The 25,811-nt window shown below is 50.2% G+C and overlaps 1 protein-coding gene across 3 annotated transcripts in view; it reads right to left on the minus strand.

Moving 5' to 3' along the window:
• Positions 1–1,698: 1,698 nt before the first annotated feature.
• Positions 1,699–25,811, minus strand: part of MAT1A (methionine adenosyltransferase 1A) — a 52,330-nt gene continuing 28,217 nt past the window's right edge. For 2 of the 3 annotated variants that reach the window (XM_035022948.1, XM_035022941.1), the window contains exons 2-10: positions 18,546–18,912; positions 15,151–15,228; positions 14,237–14,359; positions 11,005–11,117; positions 10,632–10,775; positions 5,558–5,776; positions 4,223–4,405; positions 3,800–3,933; positions 1,699–3,161 (exon numbers count right to left, since the gene is read on the minus strand). In XM_035022948.1, coding sequence (XP_034878839.1) covers positions 3,059–3,161; positions 3,800–3,933; positions 4,223–4,405; positions 5,558–5,776; positions 10,632–10,775; positions 11,005–11,117; positions 14,237–14,359; positions 15,151–15,228; positions 18,546–18,639 — 1,191 coding nt within the window. In that variant the 5' untranslated portion in view covers positions 18,640–18,912 and the 3' untranslated portion in view covers positions 1,699–3,058. Of the gene's footprint in view, positions 3,162–3,799; positions 3,934–4,222; positions 4,406–5,557; positions 5,777–10,631; positions 10,776–11,004; positions 11,118–14,236; positions 14,360–15,150; positions 15,229–18,545; positions 18,913–18,995; positions 24,089–25,811 lie in introns of those variants that run through there. The other variant, XM_035022954.1, reaches the window with a different exon arrangement.

The following is a 25,811-nucleotide window of genomic DNA, read 5'->3' on the forward strand; positions in this document are numbered from 1 at the left end:
CCTTTTCCCAGCCACCACCCATCTCCGCACGCTGAAGTCACTGGACCTCTGAGGCCTCCCATCATCCAACCCACTGGTATCATTTCCCATGGGTGAGCCCTCCCTGGCCCCAGACACACCGTCTTCACTTGGCTTCCAAGGACACCCCACTGTCCTTGGTAGGCTTTCCTCCTACCCACTGGCTTCCCTACCCATGTCCTTCACCACTTCCACAACACTGTGACCCTTGAAGGCTTCGTGGCTCAGAAGTGGCTGTCCTTCTTGCTCTCACTCAGCATTTGGCCTTTGATGCCCATAAAGCCCATTCCTTCACCACCTTCCCTCTCAGGCAAGCATTCCAATGTTTCACGGTGTCTTTCTGTTCTTACAAAACAGGGATTATATGCTAGGAAAAGCAGGTCACTGCATGGTCCTGTAGTGGCTGCTCAAGTCACAGATCCTGTCTCATGCAAGCCTGTGGCCTTCGGCTTTCTCCGCCTCTCTGCCACATTCCCAGGTCTCGGCCGCACTTCTGCCCTTCCCGGCACCCGGACCAGCCTGTCTCAAAGCCTCCTCACGCGGCTTACCCCTCAGCCTGGACCTGGCTGTTTCTCCAGAACGGGGTCCTCTCCCCACAGCCTGCTTGTAGGACACAGTGCAGGAAGCGCCCCCCCGCCAAGGACTATCTTTCCAGGGGCTTCTGCTCCCACAGTCTGCTAATACAAATGTCACCTGTTAATTCTCCTCACCGAGTGTGTGAAAGGGAGATGTGCCCCTTTAAACCTGTTTAAAGGTCTGGCTCATCTCTCTGCAGACCAAAACCCTCCTTCACTCCCTTCATTTGACTTCAGTGATTTAGCCAACGGACAATATGGCCTGAGTGCTCCCCTCATGACAGTCTTGCTGCAGATAATCTGCAGGGAGGGCACCAGGCCACAGGGTGGTAGCACGTGGTGATGGAGCGCTTGGGAGACTGGGGAGCCCCTTGCCAGCCGGGTGCCTGGGTCACGTTCCTCACCCTCTGGGCCTCAGGTTCTCCCCATGAAACTCAGCGGGGTGTGGTGAGGAATAATTACAGGAATGTGGTGACAACGCAGTCGCTGGGGATGTGGAAGCCTTAATCTATGCCAGAGAAGCCCACACAGACAGGAACAGGGGGCCCTGGGTGGGGGAACACAGAGGAGGGGGTACCCCCCTTTGCTCGGGCCTGGGGGATGCTCCTCAGAGGTGGGGTGTCTGGAGGTTTGCAGACAAAAATTAAGCATAGAGTAGTTGTTCCTTCAGTTTGATTCACTGAAGTGCTGTTTATTCCATTTGATTTATCCTGTCCTAGCAGGAGCTATTAATAAAGGTTCTAGATTCTTATAAACAATGTTGACCCCAAAAAAGATCTTGTTTCTCTAGGGGGTGGGGAACGTATACAATTGTGATTTTGACTTCTAATATGGCCCAAGTGAGAGGAACTCGCCGCCCACAAACCTGCACCTCCCTCTCCTGGAAGGAGCTTGAGACTTGCTGGGTGACCAGTGCCCGCAGACACATCAGAGCCTCCAGAACGGACACAAGCTCTAGGCTTAGATGCAAATTCGGGCTTCTTTTTTCTTCCCGGAAGAGCTGCCTTTTCTCTGACGGAAAGAGAAGAGCCTTGGGTCTTTGTGCTTCAGGCCTAGAGCCCAGATGCAGGCAGTCTGCTCCCCAGATGAGTCTTCTTGTCCTGTCCCAGCCAGAACCAGCAGCACACGCCCTGGAAAGAAGCCCAGTCTCCAGCTCTTGGGATCCGTGGAGGCACCCACCCAGCCTGTGGTCTGGGCAGCTAGGGAGAAGGCCGAGATGCTGCTGTCAGAGGCCCAGGCTGAGGACAGGCGGGGTAGGTAGAACTGGCCAGGGATGGAAAGGCAGGTGAATGTGCAGCTTCCAAGACCCTAGCACACCGAGGACCACTCAGGTCCCAGGGGTACCATGGCCCAGAAGCCACCTGGCAAAGGTAGGATTCCCTCATGACATCCCAGCCAACTTGTCTACCACTAGGAGTTCAGCCCTGCCATCTGGGTCACAGATGTTTGGGCCTCACAGCTGGCCTCTCTGAAAGGGGTATCTGAGGGGCTCACCCACTTATTCTAACAGCACTCAGACAACGAGGCCGAAGAGAGAGAAGGACTTAAAGGACACAGGGTTCCGGGGCCCTAAGGGGCTGGCCACCTGAGCTAGGACAAGCTGCTTCTCTGTCCTGACTTCGCGTATCACTGGGCTCACCAAGAGCCAGGGGTTAATCCCCTAATCGCAGCAACCTCGGGTCTTCAGGGCAGAGGTCACACAGCTTCATCTCAAATCTGCTTTTTCATTGTTCAGGCCTGCACCTGGCATGAGATGGCAACGGGGCTGGGGGACGTATGGGTTCCTGAGTCAGAGCTCCGGGACTCATGTTTAGGTCCTGACATGTGTGGCTGTGGGACCTTGGGAAAGTTACCTACGTAGTCTGTGCCTCAGTTTCTTCCTATAGAAGTGGGAATGAGGTGTTACCTCATCATGTTGCAGTAAAGAAGAAATGAGATTAGCTCAGTCCTTCACACATTTGTAGACACTTAGGAGATGTCAGTCCCTGTTCCTATCTTGGCCAGATGCCTAGCCCGGAAGGCCTCTGTGAAGGCCCTGGCTTAGGACACAGGCCACAGATGTGAAGGGCAGACCCGGCACACCCAGGATCCCTGAGATCTGTGAGGGAGGAGCGGACGGCTCACGGAGGAGGTGAGTGAGGGGATTTACTCTTGACGGGGGTGGTTTTTCCACTAAATGAACATGGCCTAGGTCTGAGGGAAAAGCAGGGGAACATTGTGACTACCCTCCTGAGGAGATGTGACACCCAGCACCAGCAAGCCTCCTGCCATTCACAGTGATGACAACACAAGGCTAACCCTAGGGGTGTGGCTTGGTCCAGGAGGGGGTGGGGGGTGGGAAGGCACTCCCTAGGAGGGCAGTCAGAGCCCTGGGTCTGGGACATGTGAGAGCTGGGATGCTGAAGAAGAGGAAGCAGGCCATCCAGACGCCTCCAGGGCCAGGCTCGGCCCCGCTCCCACCAGCTCTAAAACACAAGCTTCTTGGGAATTTCCCACGGGAACTCGCTTCTTCCGAAATGGCCATAGCACGCCGTCTTCTGGTAGATGGGCTTCTTCAAATCCAAATCCCTGCACAGTCAGCAGAGGAAAGGGTCATTTTAAATGGAAAAGGAGCGAGTTTCTCTGAATTTTGAGCCCAGTAGTGATTATCAGAGTGCGACGGTCTTTGCATGGAGTGTCCCCACTCAGAGCAATTTCCCATAAACTTCCCTGTCTGTGCCACACCACACCTTCTGAGGTGACTGTCACTGGCCCTCAGGAAACAGGCTCAGAAAGACACACCCAGGACCCAGAATTTGAATTCTGGCCTCACCGTGCCTCTCTCCTCTCCTCTCCACTCCACTGGCCTGGCGCAGACCAACAACATCACCAAGCTCCAGAAAGCAGGGATGGCATTAGTAACAAAGGGAGATGGGACTAGACCTGCTGGCTTACTTCTCAGCATTCGGCCTTACTATTACTCTTCTATGACCCTCCCCCGCCACCTGCTCAAAGATGGCCCCACTGGAGTGTCTCTGGGCCAGCCTCCTTCAGCCTCAAAGCAGGCATCCTGCATTTGGGGTGTGTCATGCTGGTCCAGGAGCCTGGAGGCCCTCCTGCTTTGGGGAAGCTTAAAGTCCTTCCTTCTGTCTCGCTTCCAGTGGAGCTGAGCCTCTGGGTGAGGGAGGAGGAGGGGCCTGTCCGGCAGCGGTGGGCGGCACTTTTACCTGACGATGACACCGGGCCGAAGGTCAAAGTTCTTACTGACCACATCTAACAGCTCTCTCTCTGTCTTCTGAGAGGTTCCGTAGGTGAAGATGGAAATGGACAGTGGCTCAGCCACACCAATGGCATAGGAAACCTTCCAGAAGAGAGCAGGGTCAAGGGCAGAAGCGTCTGTGCAAACGTCCTCAGGGAGGGGCAGCTGGAACCACCCACTTGCCCAACGTGCTCCCCAACCTTGTCTGCCTAGAAAAATCCCCACCATCTTCACAGTGATGTATGCCTGTCTCCTAGAAGATTTTTTTTCCCTCCCTCAGGTTTTCAGGGTACGCGCCCCAGTGCCCTTGGCAAAGTGTGTGGGCGTCCCACCTGGCCAGCACGTCCTCACCCGGGGCCGAGATGGGGTGGTCAGAGTGGGGCCCACCCACCTGCACGAGCACTCTCCGGCAGAGCCCCGCTTTCACCAGGGACTTGGCCACCCAGCGGGCTGCGTACGCGGCCGAGCGGTCCACCTTGGTGTAGTCCTTCCCAGAGAAGGCCCCGCCACCGTGCGCCCCCCAGCCGCCATAGGTGTCCACGATAATCTTACGGCCAGTGACGCCCGCGTCCCCCTGCAGAGGGAAAGGAGGACAGGGAGGGAGGAGATGAGAACCAGGGTGCCCAGGGGGCAGGGCGGGGGGCAGCTGTAGCACGATGATGGCCACTGCACTTATGGGGAAAGGGTGCCCTGAAAGCTGCCTGCGGGCATTTTTTTCAAGACCTCCCCTACCCCCCAGAGCTGGAAACCTTGGTCTCTAACCCCAGTTCAGTCACTGACCAATTACAGAAGCCAGATAACCTGCCAGAGCCCCCATGAGAAAGTGCAAACGATGGGCCAGAGGTTCTCTGGAATCCCAGCCAGCTCCTACCTCAGTCTTTGCTTGTATGAGTCAGTCATGCTGGAGAAATCCAACTGCAGGCAGGAACTGGGCTAAGTACGCCCCGGGTTGTGGCCCTGGCTGGTGGCACCCAGCACATGCCACGGTGCCCATTTCCTTCCATGTCTGCTCTGTGTGGCATCAGGCAACCACCATGTTTTGAAAGGGCAGGGGCTCCGTGTTCGGTGCTTTGGGGAAAGACTGCGTACTCTATCCCCCTGCTTAGAGACCCACCATTCCCACCAGCACATCTAGGCTTTGAGAAGTCCTACAAGAAAGGACAGTAAGCTTTGCCTTTCTTTTACCCTGTGCTTCTGTAAGACACTCGGTCACGGAACCCACTATGGGGGCTCCGCTTGGTGGCAACACATCCCCAGTTGAGGCACCCCTGGCAGAGGTCAAGCAGCCTCTCCAGGGAGCTCTGCCAATCCCCACTTCCTCTCTCCTGGAGAGAGAGAAGAAAGGGGGCAGCAGGGGTCCCCATCGAAACACCTGCCCCCACACAAGTTGAAGGCAACCTGTGGCAAAGACCCCGTACTGCCACCTGGGGAGGCCAGTCATCTGCAAGGGTGAGTCGGTGTCTCAGCAGGGCCAGGTAGCAGCATAGGTAAGTATGACCAGGGGAGGCCAGGCCACACTAGGGGGAGAGTTCTGGGGACATGTCCCCAGTCCCGCATGCACTGATGCACACACAGCAGGCCCCATGGAGTGCGAGCCGACCTCATGTTCTGTCCAGGCCCAGACGTGGCTGAGCCACACAAAGCCACCTCTTCCTTTGTGCTCCGGCAGGTAAGCAACCCCAGTAACAAAGGCAAATCAGGCCTCTGCTCAGAGGCGAGGGCGCACCTGGGGACCGCCAATGACAAACCGCCCGCTGGGCTGCAGGTGGTAAATGGTGTCTTCGTCCAGGTACTTGGCGGGCACCACAGCCTTGATCACCTGCTCCTTCAGAGCCTTGCGCATGTCCTCCAGGGTTATGTCCTCGTTGTGCTGTACAGAGATGACGATGGTGTGGATGCGCATGGGGATGACCGCGCCATTGTCCTGGGTGTACTGAACTGTCACCTGTGGGTCACAAGGGCAGGAGATGAGCTGAGCTGAGGACACATCACTGCCAGGCACAGACACCCAGGAGCCAAGTGAGGGGGGCCCCCTGTCCTCCGAGGGCCTGCAGGAAAGTTAATCTGACATCTTCTTATGTTGGAGCAATTGCCACATGCTATGTATGGGCTGACTGGGTATGAGGCATAAGCTCTTCCCACCTATGACCCCTATTAGTGCCCCCTTAGAGACTCAGGGTTACAGAGTTTCTTCTCATTTGTGGCCCAACTAGACTCCTCCCCTTCTGTCTCAGAGGGCTCTGGGTGCCAACGAATGTCCCCCTGGCCAAAGCCCTCTCTTGACACTCCATGGCCTGGAGCCAAGGTATCCTGGCTTCTGCCCAAGAACACAGGCGTCCAAAGGCCAGGCCGGCTGCCCCAGCCCCTCAGTGGAAGAGCTCTGGAAGTGCATGGGGCCGGGGGACTTGCCTTCTGGAGGGACAGGGTGAGAAGGGCTCAGGTCAGGCTGGCTGAAATTGAGGGGGCAGCAAGCTCCGGATGGCCAGCCTCTGGGTATCTGAGCTAAAGAAAGGAAAAAGCAGAGAGCACGTGGAGGAAGGAGCCCGCCTGCAGTACCCCTGCAAGTGAGCAGTTCAAATGCTCACTTCTACCCAACTGGGTCAGTGCTGTGCCCATTCTGGGCATTACTAGTCTGGGCACACCACACTTGCAGAGCGAGAGGGAAGGGGACAGTGAGGACAGCAGGTGAAGCTGGGAAAGCAGCTAGAAGAGGTGCCCAAAGCTGTGGGAAGCTGTTGCTCGCCCTGTTTTAAAGATAGGAGAGCTGAGCTTTCAGAACCTAAGTACCTCGGTCAAGACCAAGCTATCACACAGCTGATAGAGCTGGGCTCTGCCCTGGGGCTATGTGGCCCGGTAGCTGGGGCTCTGCCCAGCAGAAGGCTACCACTCAGGGCCCTGAGGGACACACGGGAGCCACAGGCCCCAGTGCCCCCCGAGGCAGTGTGGACCCACCGGGCTGGGGGGCCTGGGGTATGTGGGGGCTGCAGGAATGCATCTAGGCTAGCTGTCCCTGGTAGCAACGTCCTGCCCCAGGGCCTTGAGAGGACCTCGGGATAGCCAACAGAGCCTCCCCAGGGCTGTGCCTGCAGCAGGATCTCTGCCTGCCCAAGGGCCCTCCGATATCCACCAAACACCGGCCTGTTTCAAACTCCTACTCTGTGTCCTGCCTGGTTCGAAGAGCCAGAGGGTGGAGTCCAGAAGGAGGAAGAGAATGAGCCCTGCCCACGTGATGTCTGATTCTAGCTCGAGAGGCAGGTACGTCTGCGTACCGAGCACAACCTTTTTTTTTTTTTCTTTAAAGATTTTATTTATTTATTTGACAGAGAGATAGACAGAAGAGCACAAGCAGAAGGAGTGGCAGAGGGAGAGAGAGAAGCAGGCTCTGCACTGAGCAGGGAACCTGATGCGGGACTCGATCCCAGGATCATGACCTGAGCCGAAGGCAGACGCTTAACCATCTGAGCCACCCAGGCGCCCTCAAGCACAACCTTTAAATGCTGGGCTACGTACACACAGCTGCGACAGGGAGCCAGAGCTGGGGTGGGGGCTCCCAGGAGGGGAGGCCTGTGGCCGGCTCTGGGACCACTCCCCCGCTCCCTGGACTTCCCGCTCAGCCAGCCGTAAGCCCCGGGCAGCATCCATGTAGAACCACACAACTGCGGCAGGGCAAAGGGTTCCAAGTAAGCCCCTTATCTCCCCATGTCAGCAAGATGTGGGGAAAAATACACCATGGAAAACACAACTCTGACCAGGTATAAAAATAGCCATCCGCCCTGCCACTGGAGTCTCTATATCAGCAGCAAGAATTTGTTCAGGTGGAAAGACTCATCCTGTTCACAGTCAACACTCTGCTTAGATGATGAAAGTCCTTGCCAGATGGGCTCTGGAGCCGGCCCAGAAACCGATCCTGATACCGTGCGGCCCACGGTGAGGCAGCCGCGGGCGGGGACCCTCGGACGGCCGGGGCAGACCCCTACCTGTGCCCCTGCAATGCCAGGGGCTCGCCCCACCCGCAGCAGGCCAGTGAGGCGGACTTCGGTATCCAAAGTAGCCTTAAGAGGTTTCCGTGTAGCCCTGCAGGAAGGGAGCCCCCAAAGAGCACATCCTCACTCCCCCCGCCCCCCATGGGCTTGGAAGCCTTCAAGGACTAAGCGAGATGATGCAGGCCTTCCCTGTTTCGGCCGGTCCCACGGGGGTGCCCCCGGGCCTCCCTGTCACACAAGGAAAAGGAAAGCCCTGTCGCTCAGCTTCTCCCACCCCTGTTCCACGATTGTGTTCTGCGAATCTCCACCGCACTTCCCGTCACAGCACGGGGCTCGGGCCCAGGACGAGGCCGGGCACGCCAGCACCTGTGTGCCCCTCTCTTCTGATGCCACCACAGTCTTTGCGTGATAGCTCCCCTGCCCCACAACCTCAGAGAACCCCTGGGAAGTGCTGAGGGTTCCACTCCCCACCAAGGGGTCACGTGGAGAACACCACGAAGGGTTTGCTTGAGGCCGCAAATGCACTTCCTTGCCCCAGGTTCAGCCGAGCTGCAAGGCCTCCCACCTGGGCTGAGAAGGATGCACCTCGGTGCAGATGGGGTAACGGGACAGTCACATGCTCCATGCTGAGCTGCACAACCACATGTGCTGAATTCCAACCACAGGAGCCAGAGAAGGCCCCATGAGGTGGTGGCCACCAGGGAAAACCATAGGAGGTGGGAGCTTTGCTGGCCACTGATGGACAGGGGAGAACCGAGAAGATTCCAGGTAAGGTGGAGGGTGCGAGCACAGGTGCAAAGCACTGGAAACAAGGGGAACATGAGTGAAATCAGCCAGATTAAGCCGACTGGGGGAGGGGAGGTAGAGGAAGGTAAAACCGGAAGACCATAAAAGGCTTGGAATACCAGAATAACAAGCAGGGGGTTTGTCCCCCTGTAGGAAGCAGACAACTGCAGAGGATTCTACTATATGTTGGCTAACTGAACATAATAATAATTAAAAATAAATAAATAAAAAGTCCCAAAGGAGTTAAGGGGAGTTTCCAGGCAGGGAGAATCCTCGGGAGGGCACGGTGTGGATCCTGGCCCTGGGAACCAGGCTGGAGAAGAAGAGATGCTCTGGAGGGAAAACGCCTAAGGCAGGGTGGAGACAGGTGCCGAGCAGGAGGGGGGGCACCACCACACTCCCTTGAGCTGAGGGGGAGGTGACACTGAGGCTGCACATGATGGCTCTCGGGCACAGGTGTTTGCAGGGTGGATGAGAAAGACGGCCGCTGGAAAGGGGACATGCACCCCGATGTTTACAGCAGCAATGTCCACAATAGCCAAACTGTGGAAAGAGCCAAGATGTCCATCGACAGGTGAATGGATAAAGAAGATGTGGTATATATACACAATGGAATATTATGCAGCCATCAAAAGGAATGAGATCTTGCCATTTGCAATGACGTGGAGGGAACTGGAGGGTATTATGCTGAGCGAAATAAGTCCATCAAAGAAAGACATGTATCATATGACCTCACTGATATGAGGAATTCTTAATCGCAGGAAACAAACTGAGGGTTGCTGGAGTGGGGGGTGGGGTGAGAGGGATGGGGTGACTGGGTGATAGACACTGGGGAGGGCATGTGCTATGGTAAGCGCTGTGAATTGTGCAAGACTGTTGAATATCAGATCTGTACCTCTGAAACAAATAATGCAATATATGTTAAGAAAAAAAAAAAAAAGAAGAAGATAGCAGGAGGGGAAGAATGAAGCGGGGGAAATCAGAGGGGTAGACGAACCATGAGAGACGATGGACTCTGAAAAACAAACTGAGGGTTCTAGAGGGGTGGGGGGTGGGGGGATGGGTTAGCCTGGTGATGGGTACTGAGGAGGGCACGTTCTGCATGGAGCACTGGGTGTTATGCACAAACAATGAATCATGGAACACTACATCTAAAACTAATGATGTAATGTATGGGGATTAACATAAGAATAAAAAAAATTTAAAAAAAAAAAAAAAAAGAAAGACGGCCGCTGATTCAGAGACCCTGCAGGTAGAAGCTTGGGGCTCCAAGTGGGACACAGTGGAAACTGGGCGTGAGCGTTGGTGGAGGGAGAGGGTGTGCAAGAGGTGCCAAGGACCTGCTGGAGGGCGGAAGAGGAGCCAGGGAGGAAGCCCCGGGAAAGGGGTCCGCAGGGTCACCAGGGTTAAACAGGGCAGGGACGCGGAGCGCGGCGGCAGACAGGGCCCCTCCACATCCGCTAACACTTGCATCACGGCTGACCTTCAAATGTGGACGTGGGTGAGGATTTCCCCCTGCCTGGAGGGGCGAGGTCAGGGCCCGAGGGGACAGAGAGTCCAAAATAGCAAAGGGAAAGCCTTTTCATGAGAAACAGGGGTAAAGGGCCACAGCGAGACGCAGACAGCACTTGTCAACTCAGTGTTCAGTCTTTGCTCAAGGGGTGGAGGCCTGTGAGGTGGAAGGGCAGTGACCAAAAGTCTGAAACCGATTAAGCACTGTGAGGGGGGGGGGGGGGCCAGGGAATCACATGACCAGAGTCAACATATGCTAAGAAGGCAAAAAAGAAAAATCTAGAACAGTTCTTTCCATTTTTCTGTATTTTAAGCATTTTTTCATAATAAAAAAAAATTGGGAGAGAAAACATCTAGACCTGAAGAGTTTTCAAATAAATAGTTCTTTTCACAATCAATAATTCTTTGAGCGTCCTGACTGAACATTTTTATCTTAATCATGACACGAATCAAGAGGGCCTGGGGACGCTGGAAGGGTGTGTCTGGGCTCCATGGGGGGAGCGAAAGGAGGAGGCTCACCTGAGTCTTGGAGTCAGGTCGCAGCCAGGGGAGGACCCCAGAGCGTCTGAGGTCTGCCATCCGGGCGTTGAGTTTGTGAGCGAGGATAATAGTGAGGGGCATGCACTCTTCCGTCTCATCGGTGGCATAGCCGAACATCAAACCCTATAGCAGGGGAGAGGGCCGACTGAGCAAGGCCCACTTTAGACGACGGGACAACTTGCTTCCAATCTAACACCTGGCTGGTACTCCAGTGTGTATTGGGTACCTCGTGCACGCACCATCTGCACGGGACTGTGCTCAATCCAGCATTCGTGACCTTCCGAGCCAGGGCGGAGACAGACAGTGCTATCCCGACGACCTGACAAGGCGCCCACGCTCCCTGTTTAGTTACCTGATCTCCGGCCCCAACATCCTGTTCGTTTCTGTCCAGATGTACACACTGGGCAATATCCGGGGACTGCTGTTCCAAAGCCACCAGCACGTTGCAGGTTTTGAAGTCAAAGCCTAGGCAGAAGGGAGAGTGGGCCTTAGTGGGGAACACAGGTCAGGCAGAGCGTGGCTGTGAGCTTCCTGGCCGACTGCTCTGCTCCCGACGTGGCATTTGGTGTTGGGGTGGGTGGTCTCTCACCAGCTGGGGTCTGTCTGGGCTCAAAGCTGAGGCCCAGGGGTGAGGAAGCCCATGCAGCCTTCCCATATGATCATCTGGAACTCTAAGTCAAAGAAAATCCTCCACAGTGCATTTTACTATATTAAATTATATCCAGATTAAAAATATATATCCTAGGGCACCTGGGTGGCTCAGTTGGTTAAGCGTCTGCCTTCAGCTCAGGTCATGATCCCGGAGTCCCATGATCGAGGCCCGTGTCGGCTCCCTGCTCGGCAGGGAGTCTGCTTCTCCCTCTGACCCTCTGCCCTCTCATGCTCTCTCTCGCGCACTCACTCTCTCTCAAATAAATAAATAAAATTAAAAAATATATATATATCCTGCACAGAACTGCAATATAAAAACCAGATCAAGAGCTACAGCCACTCTGGCTGAAGAGTAGGCGGGTGACTCATGGCCCTGCCCCCTTAGGCACCTTCTAAGATCCAGGCTGAAAATCGCCTTCCAGCACTGCAGTTTGGAAGCCCAGGGATGTGCCTGATGCAGGTATTAAATATATTGGACAAATACAGTGCACAGGAATTACTCAGACATGCTCCCAGACCTAGAGTCCTCTGATCCCAGGCTATGCACAGGGCTTGGAGCAAAATGGAAAAGGCACCCCTCTGGAGGCTGAGGCCCCGTCTGCCCATCCCCAAAGGTCAGGCACGGAGATGGAGGCTGTTCTCCCCAGCAAGGGGCAGCAGGCCTGGAACTGGTTCACGGAGGTTTGGCCAGTTGCAGCCCAGCCCAAGGAGCCCGGGAAGGGGCTGCCACGCCCGGACAGCACACTCATCTCCCTGTAGGTCCTCGGGCCTTGCTGGGCTCAGCCATGCGGACTGTGTGAATGAGGGGCTGAAAATCACAGAGGCTCCACCACAAGGCCAAGTGTTAGTGACAAGCTGAGTAACTGTCACTCTTCCCAGTCTATTCAACCTAGGCTGCCAGTGTGAGCTTACTACAACCAACCAACCAACCAACCCAGATCCAGTCTATTGTTTCTGTACATGCTTCATGTGGGGACCCCCCCGCCAAATGCAGCAGAGCCCAAGCCCCTCAGCTCCACCCAGCCCCTCCCAGCTGAACCGCTCTAGCCAAATGCACTTAAGTGTAGCCTTCAGTGTGGCTCGCTTTTCTACCTCCACTAGGTGTCTCTGTGTAGAATACTCCTCCTCCTCCAACTGTCCATCCCCACACACCCAAATCCAACCAGCTCTCAGTAAATGTCCCTAGACGGCCCTAGACTTCCCCTCCCCCTCCCTCCCTTCACTGCACACTGTGCCACCGACTCGCCACAGGGCACCTCACACTGCACCATTTAATGCCAGGCGTGCCCCCCTCCAGGAGCATCAAGACGCCTTTGTCCCTCGCAGCTTCCTGTTCCCAGCAAACATTTTTGGACACACAAACCAATGAACCATCTTTAGAGGGCTGCCAAGGACTCACCATTGTGCATTAAACATGTTGCATTTTTCCTAATCACTCTCTAAATGGTGAATCTTCTCAGCGCTGCAAATCCATCAAGGGCTCCAAGTGATTAGGAAACATGGAATTCAGGGGACTAAGGGGAGAGGAGCAGGGCTCAGAATGGCAGCCAGTCCGTGACTGTGGCCCAGAGCCGTAAGGGGCAGTTAGCCTGGGGGCCCCCCTAAGGCAGCCACCATGCTGCGCGGGGTCCTCTGGGTATGGGCACGGGGACAAGCTGGGCACAGCAGAGCTGGGCTCTCTCTCGCTTCTCTCTCTCTAGGAGACATGGCCTCCTGGGAAGTTTCCTTTCCACCTAGTGCAGAACAAGACTTGCTCTTGAATAAGGTCTACACGTATATAAACAATCGGCTTTTCCTTGTAGAACAGGGTGACGGCTCTGCATGGTGGCATGTGGGGAAGCTGCTGATTGGGGACAGAGTGTTTCCTCTATGAACACCCTCATGCGCTGACTGGGAGATTTTGCCTGTGCTCACTGGTTCTCCTCCTGCTGATTCCTGACATGGCCCCCCCAAACTTTCATGTGCTTAAATGAGTGCTCTGGGCGGCTCCGAAGGCGGCTGCGCTGAGCTTCTGTGTCTGCACCCTCAGGGGCGAGGGGCTCTCGCTCATACGGGTGCAGTGCCTCATTCCAGCCTGCCCTGACCCACGGCGGCGGCACACGTCACCCTAAAGACCCAGTAGCTGGGAGGTCAGTGCCCACAGGCCTTTAGCATCTGGCTCGCATGCTGTTCTCTGAGGCCGCTCCAGGCTGGGCCCCTTCCTGGCCTGCCCCGTCTCAGATGTTGGAATCTGCTTTGCGCCCTTCTGTTCTTGCCAGCTGTCTCCCCCTACGCCCGCCCTGATCACGGCGCTCCTCCTCACTTCCTGCCAGGGCCTGTGTCCCTTCCCTGGAATGCAGGCTCCCACACTGCCTGGCACTGGAGCCCACCTCGGCCAGCCTGTCCCCTTCACCTGCCATGGGTACCAGTTCTGGGCGGAGTCGCCTTTTTCTCTGTCTATCGTGAGAAGCAGCATATGGAAGCAGAAAGCACAGGAGTCCACATGGGCAGCCACCTGCTGGCGGTCACCTTACGCAAATTATGGACATTCCCAAGCTTCAATTTCCTCATCTGCAGGAGGAATAGGGCAGAGAGTCTCAAACAGTTAAAAGGACACCTGCAAAGAGCAGCCCCAGGGCCTGGCAGAGAACACGTCCCCAGCAGGGGGCAGCTCCCCTTACTCAGTGGGTGCTTCTCTCTTCCAAAGCCTTTGCCTGCACCACGAAGACCAGAGTCAACAAAGGACGGACGGACGGACAGACACGCGGTAGTTCAACTGGGCGCCATCACGTGGGCCACCATGCTGTCGCCAGAGACTTTGACCCCCGACCCTGCCAAGCGGGTCTAGGAATGTTTTCCTCCTGGTGGTATTTGCACTAGCCGAGGACCGAGAGCCTCAGCTCGCATGCAGCGTCGGGACGCCCACGCATCTCAGACCCGGGGCCCCGCCTCACCCTTGGCAGAGTCGTCGTAGCCAATGTGCCTGATGGCACCTCTCACCACCCGCTGGTAGTCCACCGTGGCCGTGGAGGTGATCTCGCCGCACAGCAGCACCATGCCCGTCTTACACACCGTCTCTGCGAGACAGGGAGAACAGTCGGCGGCCACGAGCCAGCGGAGGGGGGCCCCCCTCCCAGACCTCTCACAAAGGGTCTCACAAGGCATGGATTCCGGACATAAGAGAATAATGCTAACAAACAGAGTAAACCCCAGCAGAAGTGCTGAGCATGGGCAGATGCCGCCCGGGACACTACACTTTGGACAGAACAGGTCACACCTCGCTTTCGCAGCCAGCAAGCCACCTCCTGCTCGCGTCATCTTGAACCACTTATTTAACCTCTCTCAGTCTGCTTGCCCGTCTGCTACCTGAAGACCACAGTTCCACTGGACCGCTGTGTGGATCAGGGTGAGACCACAGGGGTAGGCGGCTGTCATATAGCATGTATCCGGGCCGCCTCTCCCGCCCCTTCTTGCTAACGCTGCACCACAGGCTGAGATCCTGAGATCAAGGCGGGCCAAGCTTCTCACTGGCTAGTCACAAAGATATCAGGGTGAGGGCCACCCTCAGAGGGCACAGGTCCCTGCGGCGCCCAGTGCAGGGGCTAGGGCGGCGCTGGAGAGGGGGGAAGCCGTCTGTGTGGCACACAGTGAGGACAGGGGGGCTCTGCTGGTCTCCATGCGGGCACCCCCTCTCCGGGGACCTTGGCCAAGGCCCTGATTCAGCTGCATCCATGATTACTTCGGGGGCCCTCCAGGTGCTGGGGCCCCTGACTCCCTGCTGTGCCCAGAGCCCCAGCACAGGCACAGGCAGAGGCCTCGAGCCCAGCCCGCTGAGGTCTTCAGCAGGGAGGGAGCGGGCATTTCTTACCACAGGCCACCTTGGCATTGGGGTCCTGCTTCAGATGGGCATCCAGCACGGCATCACTGATCTGGTCACAGATCTTGTCTGCACAAGAACGAACATGTGTGAGAATCACAGAAATATTAGGTAATACAAACTGAAATGTTAAAATAATTAGATATTTGGTAAGTTTACATATCAAATTTACCTACCTAAGAGGACACTTTTTTACATATAAAAAATTAGGAACTTTTTGAAATTTTTATTTCTTCCCATTTCTGCCTAATTTTGGATGACTTATATTATATAAACTCATAGCATTCCCTAAAAAAGAAATACATCCCCAAATCACTTCTAAGAGACTAAAGCAATTCACACACACACACACACACACACATAGACACACACACACATTCTCCTACTAAAAAGCCTCTTGTTCCTCAAGATATTCCCTTTAAGTCTGAAACCTAGAAAACTCCTAGAAATAGAAGTTAAAATAGCTAACAACATTGGTAAGATTAGGTGCCAACTCGTAAAATCAGGTGGGACAAACAGATACGTTGCTCCGCAGGTTCTAGAAGCTGCAGAGTACTGTATATACGATGCTACGCCCAAATCCACCACCCCACCCACAGGAATTCCAGAAGAGAGCCTCTCTACATCACTGCTGTTCTGCAGAACTTTTCCATAAGCAGCTCTCAGGTCATGCCCATGGCCACGCAGCCTCCTGAAGGCTAGATGTCCTAATAGCTGGGTTTGACCTCAGTCAAGGTGGGACTGACAACGGCTCAGCATAAGCTGGGATTTGATCTTCTTTTTTCACTACTTGCCTTAAGGACTCTACATGGTTGAGCTTGCAGACCCTCAATGCATTGCACATTGGAAAAATCCACTCTTGTGTTGGGGTTGTGTGAACTGTCACTGTTCACAGTTTCAGAAATAAAAGTGACATCTATTTACACATATTACATCTCATTTAATGTTCAAAATACCCATAGAGTTTGCACTTAATAGATTAATAAGGTTTTTTTCCAGGTTTATAAAGGTATAATTGGTGTACAAAAATCTGCATAAAATTAAAGTATACAATCTGGGGAGTCTGGACATGTGAATACACTTATGCAATCATCACCATAAACAAGGTAATAAACATATCCATCACTCCAAAAGTTTCCTTGTGTCTTTCTGTTTTGTTTTTGCTTTTCAGTTTTCATATTAAGGATCCAGATCCAGAATCAAGTGGTTCTGCTCTCACAAGTGCACCATTTAAAATGTTAACGTCAATGCAACTTAAAATATTGATCTGCCATTCAAGGTGAATTCTCTAAACTTTCCTTCAGAAACTGCTACTACACCTTGAGGGTCTCTGTGCAACCTCCCCCCAGTGTCAGATCCTGGTTGTAAATCAAGGTTTGTCCAAGGCCATCCCCTCTGCACACCCCTACCAATGAAGGCCTGCTGCTAAAATATCCCTTTTAGGCCTACCCATCAGGACTCCTAGGGCTACTCACATGCCGACTATGGCTGACTCTGCTTCTTCCAAGGACGCAGGTCACATGTCCCCAGTCCACACAGGGAAGTGGGATAAGGGGTGTTAGGGATAAAACTGGAGCTAAGCAAGACGTGTTAACATAGCTCCACAGACTAAAGGAATGCCTAAGGAGGCCCTATCTGAACAGTCTCTTTAGGTTTTCAGAATTTCTATCAATATCGCTCAGTAGCTTTAAGGTAGCCAATAGCTGGTTTTCTTGGAAGTTGAAAAAAGCATGCATATTATCCTCCTGGTAGAGAAGTCAGCACTGGAATGACAAGCAAGCCATCACCAAGCCTTAGGGGAAGCTGACTTACACGGACAGTTAATTGATTGTGGCAAGTGAAAGGAGAGTCAGACAAACTGAAAGCCTACCATGAAGTGGACAAAACAGCTAAATGGTTGGCTAGAATTTTTCTTCTTTGTCCACTGAGCGCACTGCTGTATATACGAGGGGACCACTGGCCACTGCGTGTTAAGGATGCATGTCCACATCCTCTGAGTGGAGCAAATCCTTCTCCTAACCCATGTATGGTCTTCATGTGTTACACACAGAAATGAATCCGAGGTTATGAGCATTGTAGATCTAGAGACTTTATAAAGTTGTGCACAATGAAAGAGGCTATTTGTTTTGAATTGTGCTAAGTCACCTACAAAACCCAGCTTAAGCCAAGGTTTCTCAACAGCGGTACTGTTGACATTTGGGGCTGGAAAATTCCTTGTTTTCGGGAGGAGGGTCTTGTGCATTCAGGATGTTTAGAAGCACGCCTGGCCTCTATCCACTAAGTGCCCATAGCACCCCAACCCCTCATGGCAGAGTTATGGCAGACAACCAAAAACGTTTTCAGACAATGCAAAATGCCCTTAGGGGAAAAGGGGCAACATCGCCCCCTGTTGAGAACCACTGGCTAAAGCATATGGAAAGAGTGGTGGGTGTGAGATGTCCAGAGCTGAGTTACAAGGTATGAGAGAACATGGATGACGAAAATGAAGAAAAGGTAGCCTTGGTGATAAGTTACCAAAACTTCAAATACTCAAATGAATTTTGAAGAAGTGCTCAAAGACATAAATCAGTGTGTCTAGCCCCCAGGATTCTTCTAGAACAGTAGTTCTCAGAGTGTGGTTCCCACAGCAGCAGAGGACTTATTAAAAATGCAAATCTTGAGCCTCACCCAAGACCTACTAAATCAGAGACTCTGGGGGTGGGCGCAACACTCTGTGTTAGCAAGCCCACCGGGTGACGCCGATTATCCCTGAGGTCTGAGAACCACTGATCTCCAACCTGAGGCTCTGATCATGGGCCTCACTGTTCGCATGTGTGAGCCTCTCCCATTTCCCCAGATCACCAAAAACTGCTCGAATGTTCTTCCTCTTCAGGAGGTCACCTGTACTTCTCTCAGGTAACATACCTGAGGCCTTCAGGACCTGGTGAACTATCTCAGCGACTACTAGAATGTGCTGTTCATGCCTAGACTGCATGTGCCTTACATGCCAAACTCAGTGACTGTGGTCTTGTCTGAGGGAAGATTATCTGTTAACTTGAGTCACTCAACAATAATAAAGCTGTATCCTCCCCGCTCCCCAAAAATATATATAAAGTTAATATTTGATGATATAATATCCCATGTATAATATGTTCCGTCAACCCACTGTGTCCTCTGCTGTGGGTGGAGGAGGTGGGCACAGCACGAGCCCTCAGCTTCATTACCTCGCCACTTCTCGTTTCATACTCAGTGACTGTTTTACAAAACTACAAATTAATAGAATGAAAAACACCTCATATTGTGCCTCCAGAGGTCCTGCAGAGTAACCAACACAAACTGTTTTTAAGGCCTCTCGTGAAATGACTCCCCTGGCCGCGGCTGCCATGGGCCCACGACCACCTACTCACCCGGGTGTCCCTCTCCGACCGACTCCGATGTGAACATGAACGCTCCTTCTTCACTTAGAGAATGGTCACACAAGCCATCCACCGGGCCATTCATCTTTGCACGCTTCTCCACGCAGTTTCTTCAAGGGTAACGATTTCAATGCCGTGACTTTGCCTGAGGTTTGTTTGGGTTTTTGGTTTTGTTGGTTTTTTGTTTTTTTTTCCCTTCTGTAAACCCAACAGGCTTGTCTTTGGCAGAGCCACGGGGCTCACTTCTGCCCAACGGCCCGCAAGCACGTGAGAGGGAGGTGAGGATGGTGAGGAGGGAGGAACTGAGCGCAGATGTGTCACTCCCTCCGACTGGTCATAGCTTGCTCCTGAGTGACTCCTATATATGGAAAAGTGAAAGTGCCTGAATAATCATGTGAGAAAATTGGAGGAGTCCATTTCCTGGGAGGGGGTTTTTCTTACCTTGAGGGATTCCAGTCGTCAGCTCGGACGTCCCGAGCGCTAGCGTCTGGCCAATGTATGGTAAAGTAGGCTGTGTAGATTCTGCAGAACTGAAGCCCCTTTGGGACTCTGCTTCAGCTCTGCAGCTAATCTCCATATTGCTCCAAGGTTAACATCCCACGTTGGGGGGTGGGGGTCTGTGGTGACTCAGGGATACAAACAGGCAGCCAGGAACTCTTTCCCAGAGATACAGTTTAGGCGAAGACTGCAACACAAGGTGGCGTGTGCTACTGGGTGCTGTCCTTCCTCCCCCACACCTTGTCAGGCTTGGGCTCTCCCCCTTCTTCTACCTTCTCAGAGCTAAAGCATGCACCTGTATTCTGAGTCAGCTTGGATGTTACACAACACATTCATTTAGAAGAAAAGCTTTTGCGCCCATATTTTTCTGCTAATAGAAATCGCCTAAACAGTCAATGTCTCTAAGACGCTGGCAGTCACATTGACAAGCAAAATGTTAAGAAGTATCTGGACAGGTTACAGAAGACAATGCTTTCTTTGGGAAAAGGAGTCTTGAGAGACGGATTCATTACAGGGAAATTATCAGAGTCCAGGTTCCCAAAGCTCCCATAAGATAAATTAAACATCTACCTATTCAGTCCTTTATACCTGATCAACACCCTGCTCACTTGACTCCTACACATTTTTTGCTTTGACCAAGAAAAGAAGTGGACAGGCTTACATCTTTAGCCAATTCAAGCACTAAATGACGGCATCCCACTCTCTCTCTCTTCATTCTCTCCCACCCTCAGATCTAGCTGCATCCTCCGGCCAGCACAACGGTAGGGAGTTGAGATCACAGACAGTGAGAATGGGTGGAGAGACCAGTTCCCACTAGAAGGCAATAAAACATAAGCAGCCAAAAGCCTGTGCACCAAACACTGGACTGGGGGAAGCAAAAGTTAGGGTGCAGTAACCCCCACTAACGATTCTGCTGCCCAAATCCCCTCTATACTCAGAATATGAGCATTTAAAAATTTTTCTCTGGTGTTCCAAATCTTGAGTGTTGCCAACTGGTCAGCAGTAGCAATACTATCCCCCCAGGGAGAAACTATACGAAAGTGACCTCTTTGGGGATGAAGTAAGGGATTCTACATATACATATTTCATCAGAGGCATTTAAGAAAGAGTGCGTTGGATGCTCAGGCACAAGATTGCTGAAGATCCAGAGAGGAAAAGGCCACTGGGAAGGGATGGAAAAATGAGGATCAAATAGGGACTTTAGACAACATAGCCTTGTCCTTGTCAGCAGACAGGAGTCCTCCTGTTTGCACTTAAAATATTTCAACATCACTGTCCCTTTGCAAATTTCTTCTGGGTACACTGGTTTCAAACCTGGAGGCGATATGAGCTAATGTTTAATGTGAACTATAGACCTAGGTTAGCCTAGCAGCTAGAACTGTGGTCATTATGTTTTAACTCTGCTTTAAGAGCAAGGTGGAGTTTAAGTAGCAAGTACTCTCCAAGGTCCCAGAGCTGGCAAGAAGTCAGAGCGCAAAGCTGCCTAACTGTCCTTTGAATTCCAGAATGACTGAAAGCATGGGGCGGAGGGGTGTGTCCCATACAGGGAAGTGGTGCTTTCGGAGACATAAGCAGAAGGCTTATGGACACAAATTCAGAGTGAGGGAAGGATCTGGAAGCACCAAGTTCAGTACCCATCTTATATGTGAGTCTCGTATGACATCCCCACTAAATCTAGGCCACCTTTATATTCTTTCAGCCCATAGATGTTAATAAGCAGTACACAGAACGTGGTGGGTGGGAGTGCGGGCTTCAGGGCTGGAGTCCTGTCTGGCCTCTAACACACTATCCACCCTGGGGCAGGCTTCCTAACCGCTCAGCTTCTGCTTCCTCATCTGTAAAGCAGGTTAAATGATTACCTATCTCACGGCATCATTGTGAGAAATAGATGTGGTCATTCAGGTGGGATGAGGATTGAGCATAGAGCCAGTACACAATAAGACTTTAATGAAATATTACTTAAGCACCTTCTATGTACATAATATATGATTTCCTTAGGTATAAGGATAAAATGCAAGGCCGTAGCAATGCTGAATCAATCAAAAGATTTCCCTCTTCTAGTAAATGTTACCAGTTAGAGAAAAAAAATTGCATTTGCACCAAGAGTTAAAACAGTGGCTTCAGTCTACCCCCTTCTGACTTAGACAACTGAACCAACAGGGACTTTGCCATCATAAACTCAAATTAAAACCTGCCTTACGCACATGCTGTCCCTTACGCATGAATTGTCCTAATGTCCGCCCCCCCAGCTCCACTGATTACCTAAGTCCAATTCATTGTGTCAAAGGCCCAGAGTTGATTTCATTTCCATGCAGCAACCTTCAACTCTGAAGCTTTGCTGACAAGCTCTGAAGAAACTTGGCTTTGAAAACAAATATCGTTTTGGTCAGATTTGCCTGTGATATTAAAACATAAAATACCAAATGAATATAAAATACCAAGCAAATGGCCATGTTTCCAGTAAGCAGTGTATGTAAGGACTGGCCAGTTTTATGAAGGGCCTTTGAGGGCACCTGACCCCAGGTACCTAGTGGAAAGCACCTGGCCGGAGGGTGTCCTTGACCAGCTCCTGCACCTGCCACGCCTGATGGCTATGCCACAGGCAAGAGAGGACGCAGTCTTGATGACCCCAAAACTCTGGATACAGAAGTGGAGTGCACAGTCACTTCTTAAATGCTGTTTAGGTGCAAACAGTTCTCAACTTTGGTGAGAAACTCCCTTAACCTAAATGGCATAATAACCCCAAGGAATATTTTCAAAAGATTTACTACTTTTGTCTTCATTAATTGAAGCACAAGCCCTTCCCACATATATCATTCTAGAACATGAATAACTTATTTATAAAAGAAAGATAAATAGATTCATATGACACATTCTTTTAAAATTTTAGGTCATTTCAACAATGTGACTTTGGTTCAGTAAAAAAAAATCCAAATAAGCACTCCATATACAATGGCTATTCTGGAAAGGAAGAAAGAAAGTGTGGAAAGATTTCGTGGAAAAAAAAGCAGGATCTGAGCTGGACCCCCAGAGGAATTACAGCATTTTAGAGGCAGCAGGGAGACAGTAAGGCCGTGGGGGCTTTACCAGCCAGGAAGTCCCAGTGTGGCTTAGAGCTGGTGCAGAGGAGCATTGCCCTACCTTTACTGGGAGCTGTGGGGTACATGGGCAGGGAGGTGGAAGGCTGGGAAGGCAGGCGAGGAGCCATGCTGGGAGTCAAGCAAATGGTGGTTTTCTATCTGACAGGAAAATGCAAGCTAGATTAGAGAGGAAAAACATTCCAAAATCAGAGACAAGAGGTAAAACTCCTGCCTTGACCCAGGAGTAGCCTGAAGAGCAACAGACGCTGAGACATTCATATGATGTAAGTCCTGCTCTGCCTTGTTGTTTTTCAAAACTCCATTGCTTTTCTTCCTAGAATCATCCCTTCCCCCAAACACATCTACCCCAGCTTCTGAGACTTGAGATCCTGAGAGGTTATTTCAATTTCTGATCCTTTACCATCTGTATCCAATTTTCCACAAAGCTTGTCAGCAATTCTTCCTCAGTGGTGCCTTGGAATTCTCCCCCTCCATTTTCGTGTCCACAAATAGTTGCCCCCTGCGCCCATCCTTGTCATCTCACATTTGAATTAGGCACCAGCTGGGCCCACCTTCCCATACCAACATACCCTTCAGAGGCTGGTACCATGCTGCACACACTAGGTGCCTTAAAATGGCCTGCTAGTTGGTACCTGGAAAAACAAGCTATCTCTTACACTACCTCACCTCAATTAAGGTGTGCAAACAAAATATTTACACAGTAAGAGCTAAACAATCTCCTGGAAATACTCCTATGCTAGAATACCATTCAGCAGTCAAAACATGAACCACAATATCACACACAAAAATACGGATGACTTGAAACAGTATTCCGTGAAAAGGGGGCCAAAAGATAATATACAATCCCCTTTTAATAAAAATAAAATAGGATTTGTAACATGTACTTTTTGGGAATATATAAAGATCCAGTAAAGGATTCAAAAAAGAAAAGAAGGAAGTGAGATCACTGAAAATGGTGGAGTAGAGAACTCAAAAGCTTCCATCCAGCTGTAAAAATCAACTAATAACCTAGAAAAAATCCCATTTAAATCAACTTTTGCAAAACTCTGGAATCTAGTCAAGAATTTATAGAAAGATTAATAAAGAAAGAGGCTGTCACACTTACAGTGATACTTATTGCTGTCACCCTGCAGTAAGAGAATGCTGTTGCACACCTCATCCTGCACTCCCTAGGTCGATGGTATCCATGAAGATGGTAATTCATGTTCCCAGTGCAGGTTGTTAGTGCAGAGTGAGCAAAACAAAACCTTATTCTCAAATAACTGCGGTTATATTTGTTTGTTTGTTTGTTTGTTTTTACCTGTCTAGCAGTTCCCAGAAGGACCGGTGTAAGGGCTGGCTTTTATTTTGCCCAACTCAGAGCGGAAAGAATATCTGAAGAAATAATACCTAAAAGCTTTACAAATTTGGTGAGACATCAGTTTACACATTCAAGGTGCTCAACAAACTCCAAGCAGAATAAGATCAAAGAGATCCACAAGGAAACACATTATAGTGAAACTGTTGGAAGATAAAGACAAAGAAAGAATCTTGAAAGCAGCAAGAGAGAAGCATCTTATCACAAACAAGGAATCCTTAAGGATATTAATAGAGATTTCTCTTCAGAAACTGTGGATGCTAGAAAGCAATGGGATGACATATTTAAAGTATTGAAAGGGAGGGGGGGAAACCCTGTCAATCAAGAATTCTGTATCCAACAAAACTATCCTTCAAAAATGAATGAGAAATTAAGACACTCACAGATAAATAAAAACTAAGGGAGTCTGTCCCAGTAGACATGCCCTGTGTAGAATGCTAAAGGAAAGCCTTCAGGCTGAAATGAAAGAACACTGGACAGTGACTCAAAGCATACAAAGAAAGAACAGTGGTACATGCACAGGTACATAGATAAATATAAAAGTATTATTGTGTTTTTTTCATTTATAACTCCTCTTTTTTATTTAAAAGACAAATGTATAAACGAATTATAAATCTTTGTTAATGGACACACTACCTATAATTTGTAATTTGGGACAATAACAACAGGATAGGGGAGACAGAGTAATAAAGGATCAGTGCCTTCATATGCTACTGAAACTATGTTGGTTTTAATTCAAGTTTGATAGTTTTTAAGATGCTAATTGTAATCCAAAGGGTAACCACTAAGAAAAAGAAACTAAAATATATACAGAAAAAGAAACAAGAAAAGAATAAAAATGGTACAATAGGAAAAAAAATCAATCATAAGAAAGCAGTAATGGAGAATCAGAGGAACAAAAAAGATTTGACATACAGAAAACAAAGAGCAAAATGGTAGAGGTCCTTTCTCATCCTCAATTATTTTAAATTCAAATGGATTAAGCTCTCCAATTAAAAAGTAGAATGAATTAAAAATAAAGCAAAATCCAACAAAATACTGTTACAGGAGACTCACTTTAGAACCAAATATGCAAATAGGTTGAAAGTGAAGGGATGGAAAAAGATATTCCAATCAAATAGTAACCAGACCTAGGGTGGCTAACTTTTTGGGAATATATAAAGATCCAGTAAAGGATTCAAAAAAGAAAAGAAGGAAGTGAGATCACTGAAAATGGTGGAGTAGAGAACTCAAAAGCTTCCATCCAGCTGTAAAAATCAACTAATAACCTAGAAAAAATCCCGTTTAAATCAACTTTTGCAAAACTCTATCTTGAATTTAAAGATAGAATTTAATCAAAGATAGAATTTAAATCAAAAGCTGTTACAAGATACAAATAAAGGCCTTACATGTTTTTTTTTTTTTTAAGATTTTATTTATTTATTTGACAGAGAGAGACACAGCGAGAGAGGGAACACAAGCAGGGGGAGTGGGAGAGGGAGAAGCAGGCTTCCTGCTGAACGGGAGCCCGATGCAGGGCTCAATCCCAGGACCCTGGGATTATGAACTGAGCAGAAGGCAGACGCCCAACAACTGAGCCACCCAGGCGCCTGAAGTCTTTACATGTTGATAAAACAATCACCTGAGAAGATGTAACCATTATAAACACACCTAACAACAAAGTTCCAAAATATATGAAGTTAAAACTCACAGAACTAATGGTAGAAATAGCTGGAGATTTCAATATCCTATTTTCAATAACATTTAATAAATATACAGAAGATCAAAAAGGAAACAGAGGACTTGAAAAACACTAATCACCAACTAGACCTACCTGATGTATACAGAAAAGTCCACCAAACAACAACAGAATATACATTCTTCTCAAGTGCACATGGAACATTCTCCAGGATAGACTATGTATTATGTGACAAACTCTCAATAAATTTGAAAAGATTGATATCATACAAAGTATCTTATTTGACCCTGATGGAATGAAGCTAGAAATCAGTAACAGAAGAAAAACTAGAAAATTTACAATATAAAAAACTTAACCTACACAACCTTGGACAAAAATGGATCAAAAAGAAATCAAAAATGATATTAGAAAATACATTGATATGAAGGAAAATTAAAACACAACACATCAAAACTTATGGCATGCAGCAAAAGCAGTGCTCAGAGGGAAATTTATAGAACTGTCAATGTTTGTATTTAAAAAAAGATCCCAAATCAGTAACTCAGGTTTATACCTAAATAATTGAGACAAAAAAGAACATGTTAACTCTGTTTTATACCTAAATAACTGAGAAAAAGGACATG

Source organism: Mirounga leonina, unplaced genomic scaffold (assembly GCF_011800145.1).
Source record: "Mirounga leonina isolate KUSES-001 unplaced genomic scaffold, KU_Mleo_1.0 Mir_114, whole genome shotgun sequence".
Taxonomy (NCBI): Eukaryota; Metazoa; Chordata; class Mammalia; order Carnivora; family Phocidae; genus Mirounga; species Mirounga leonina.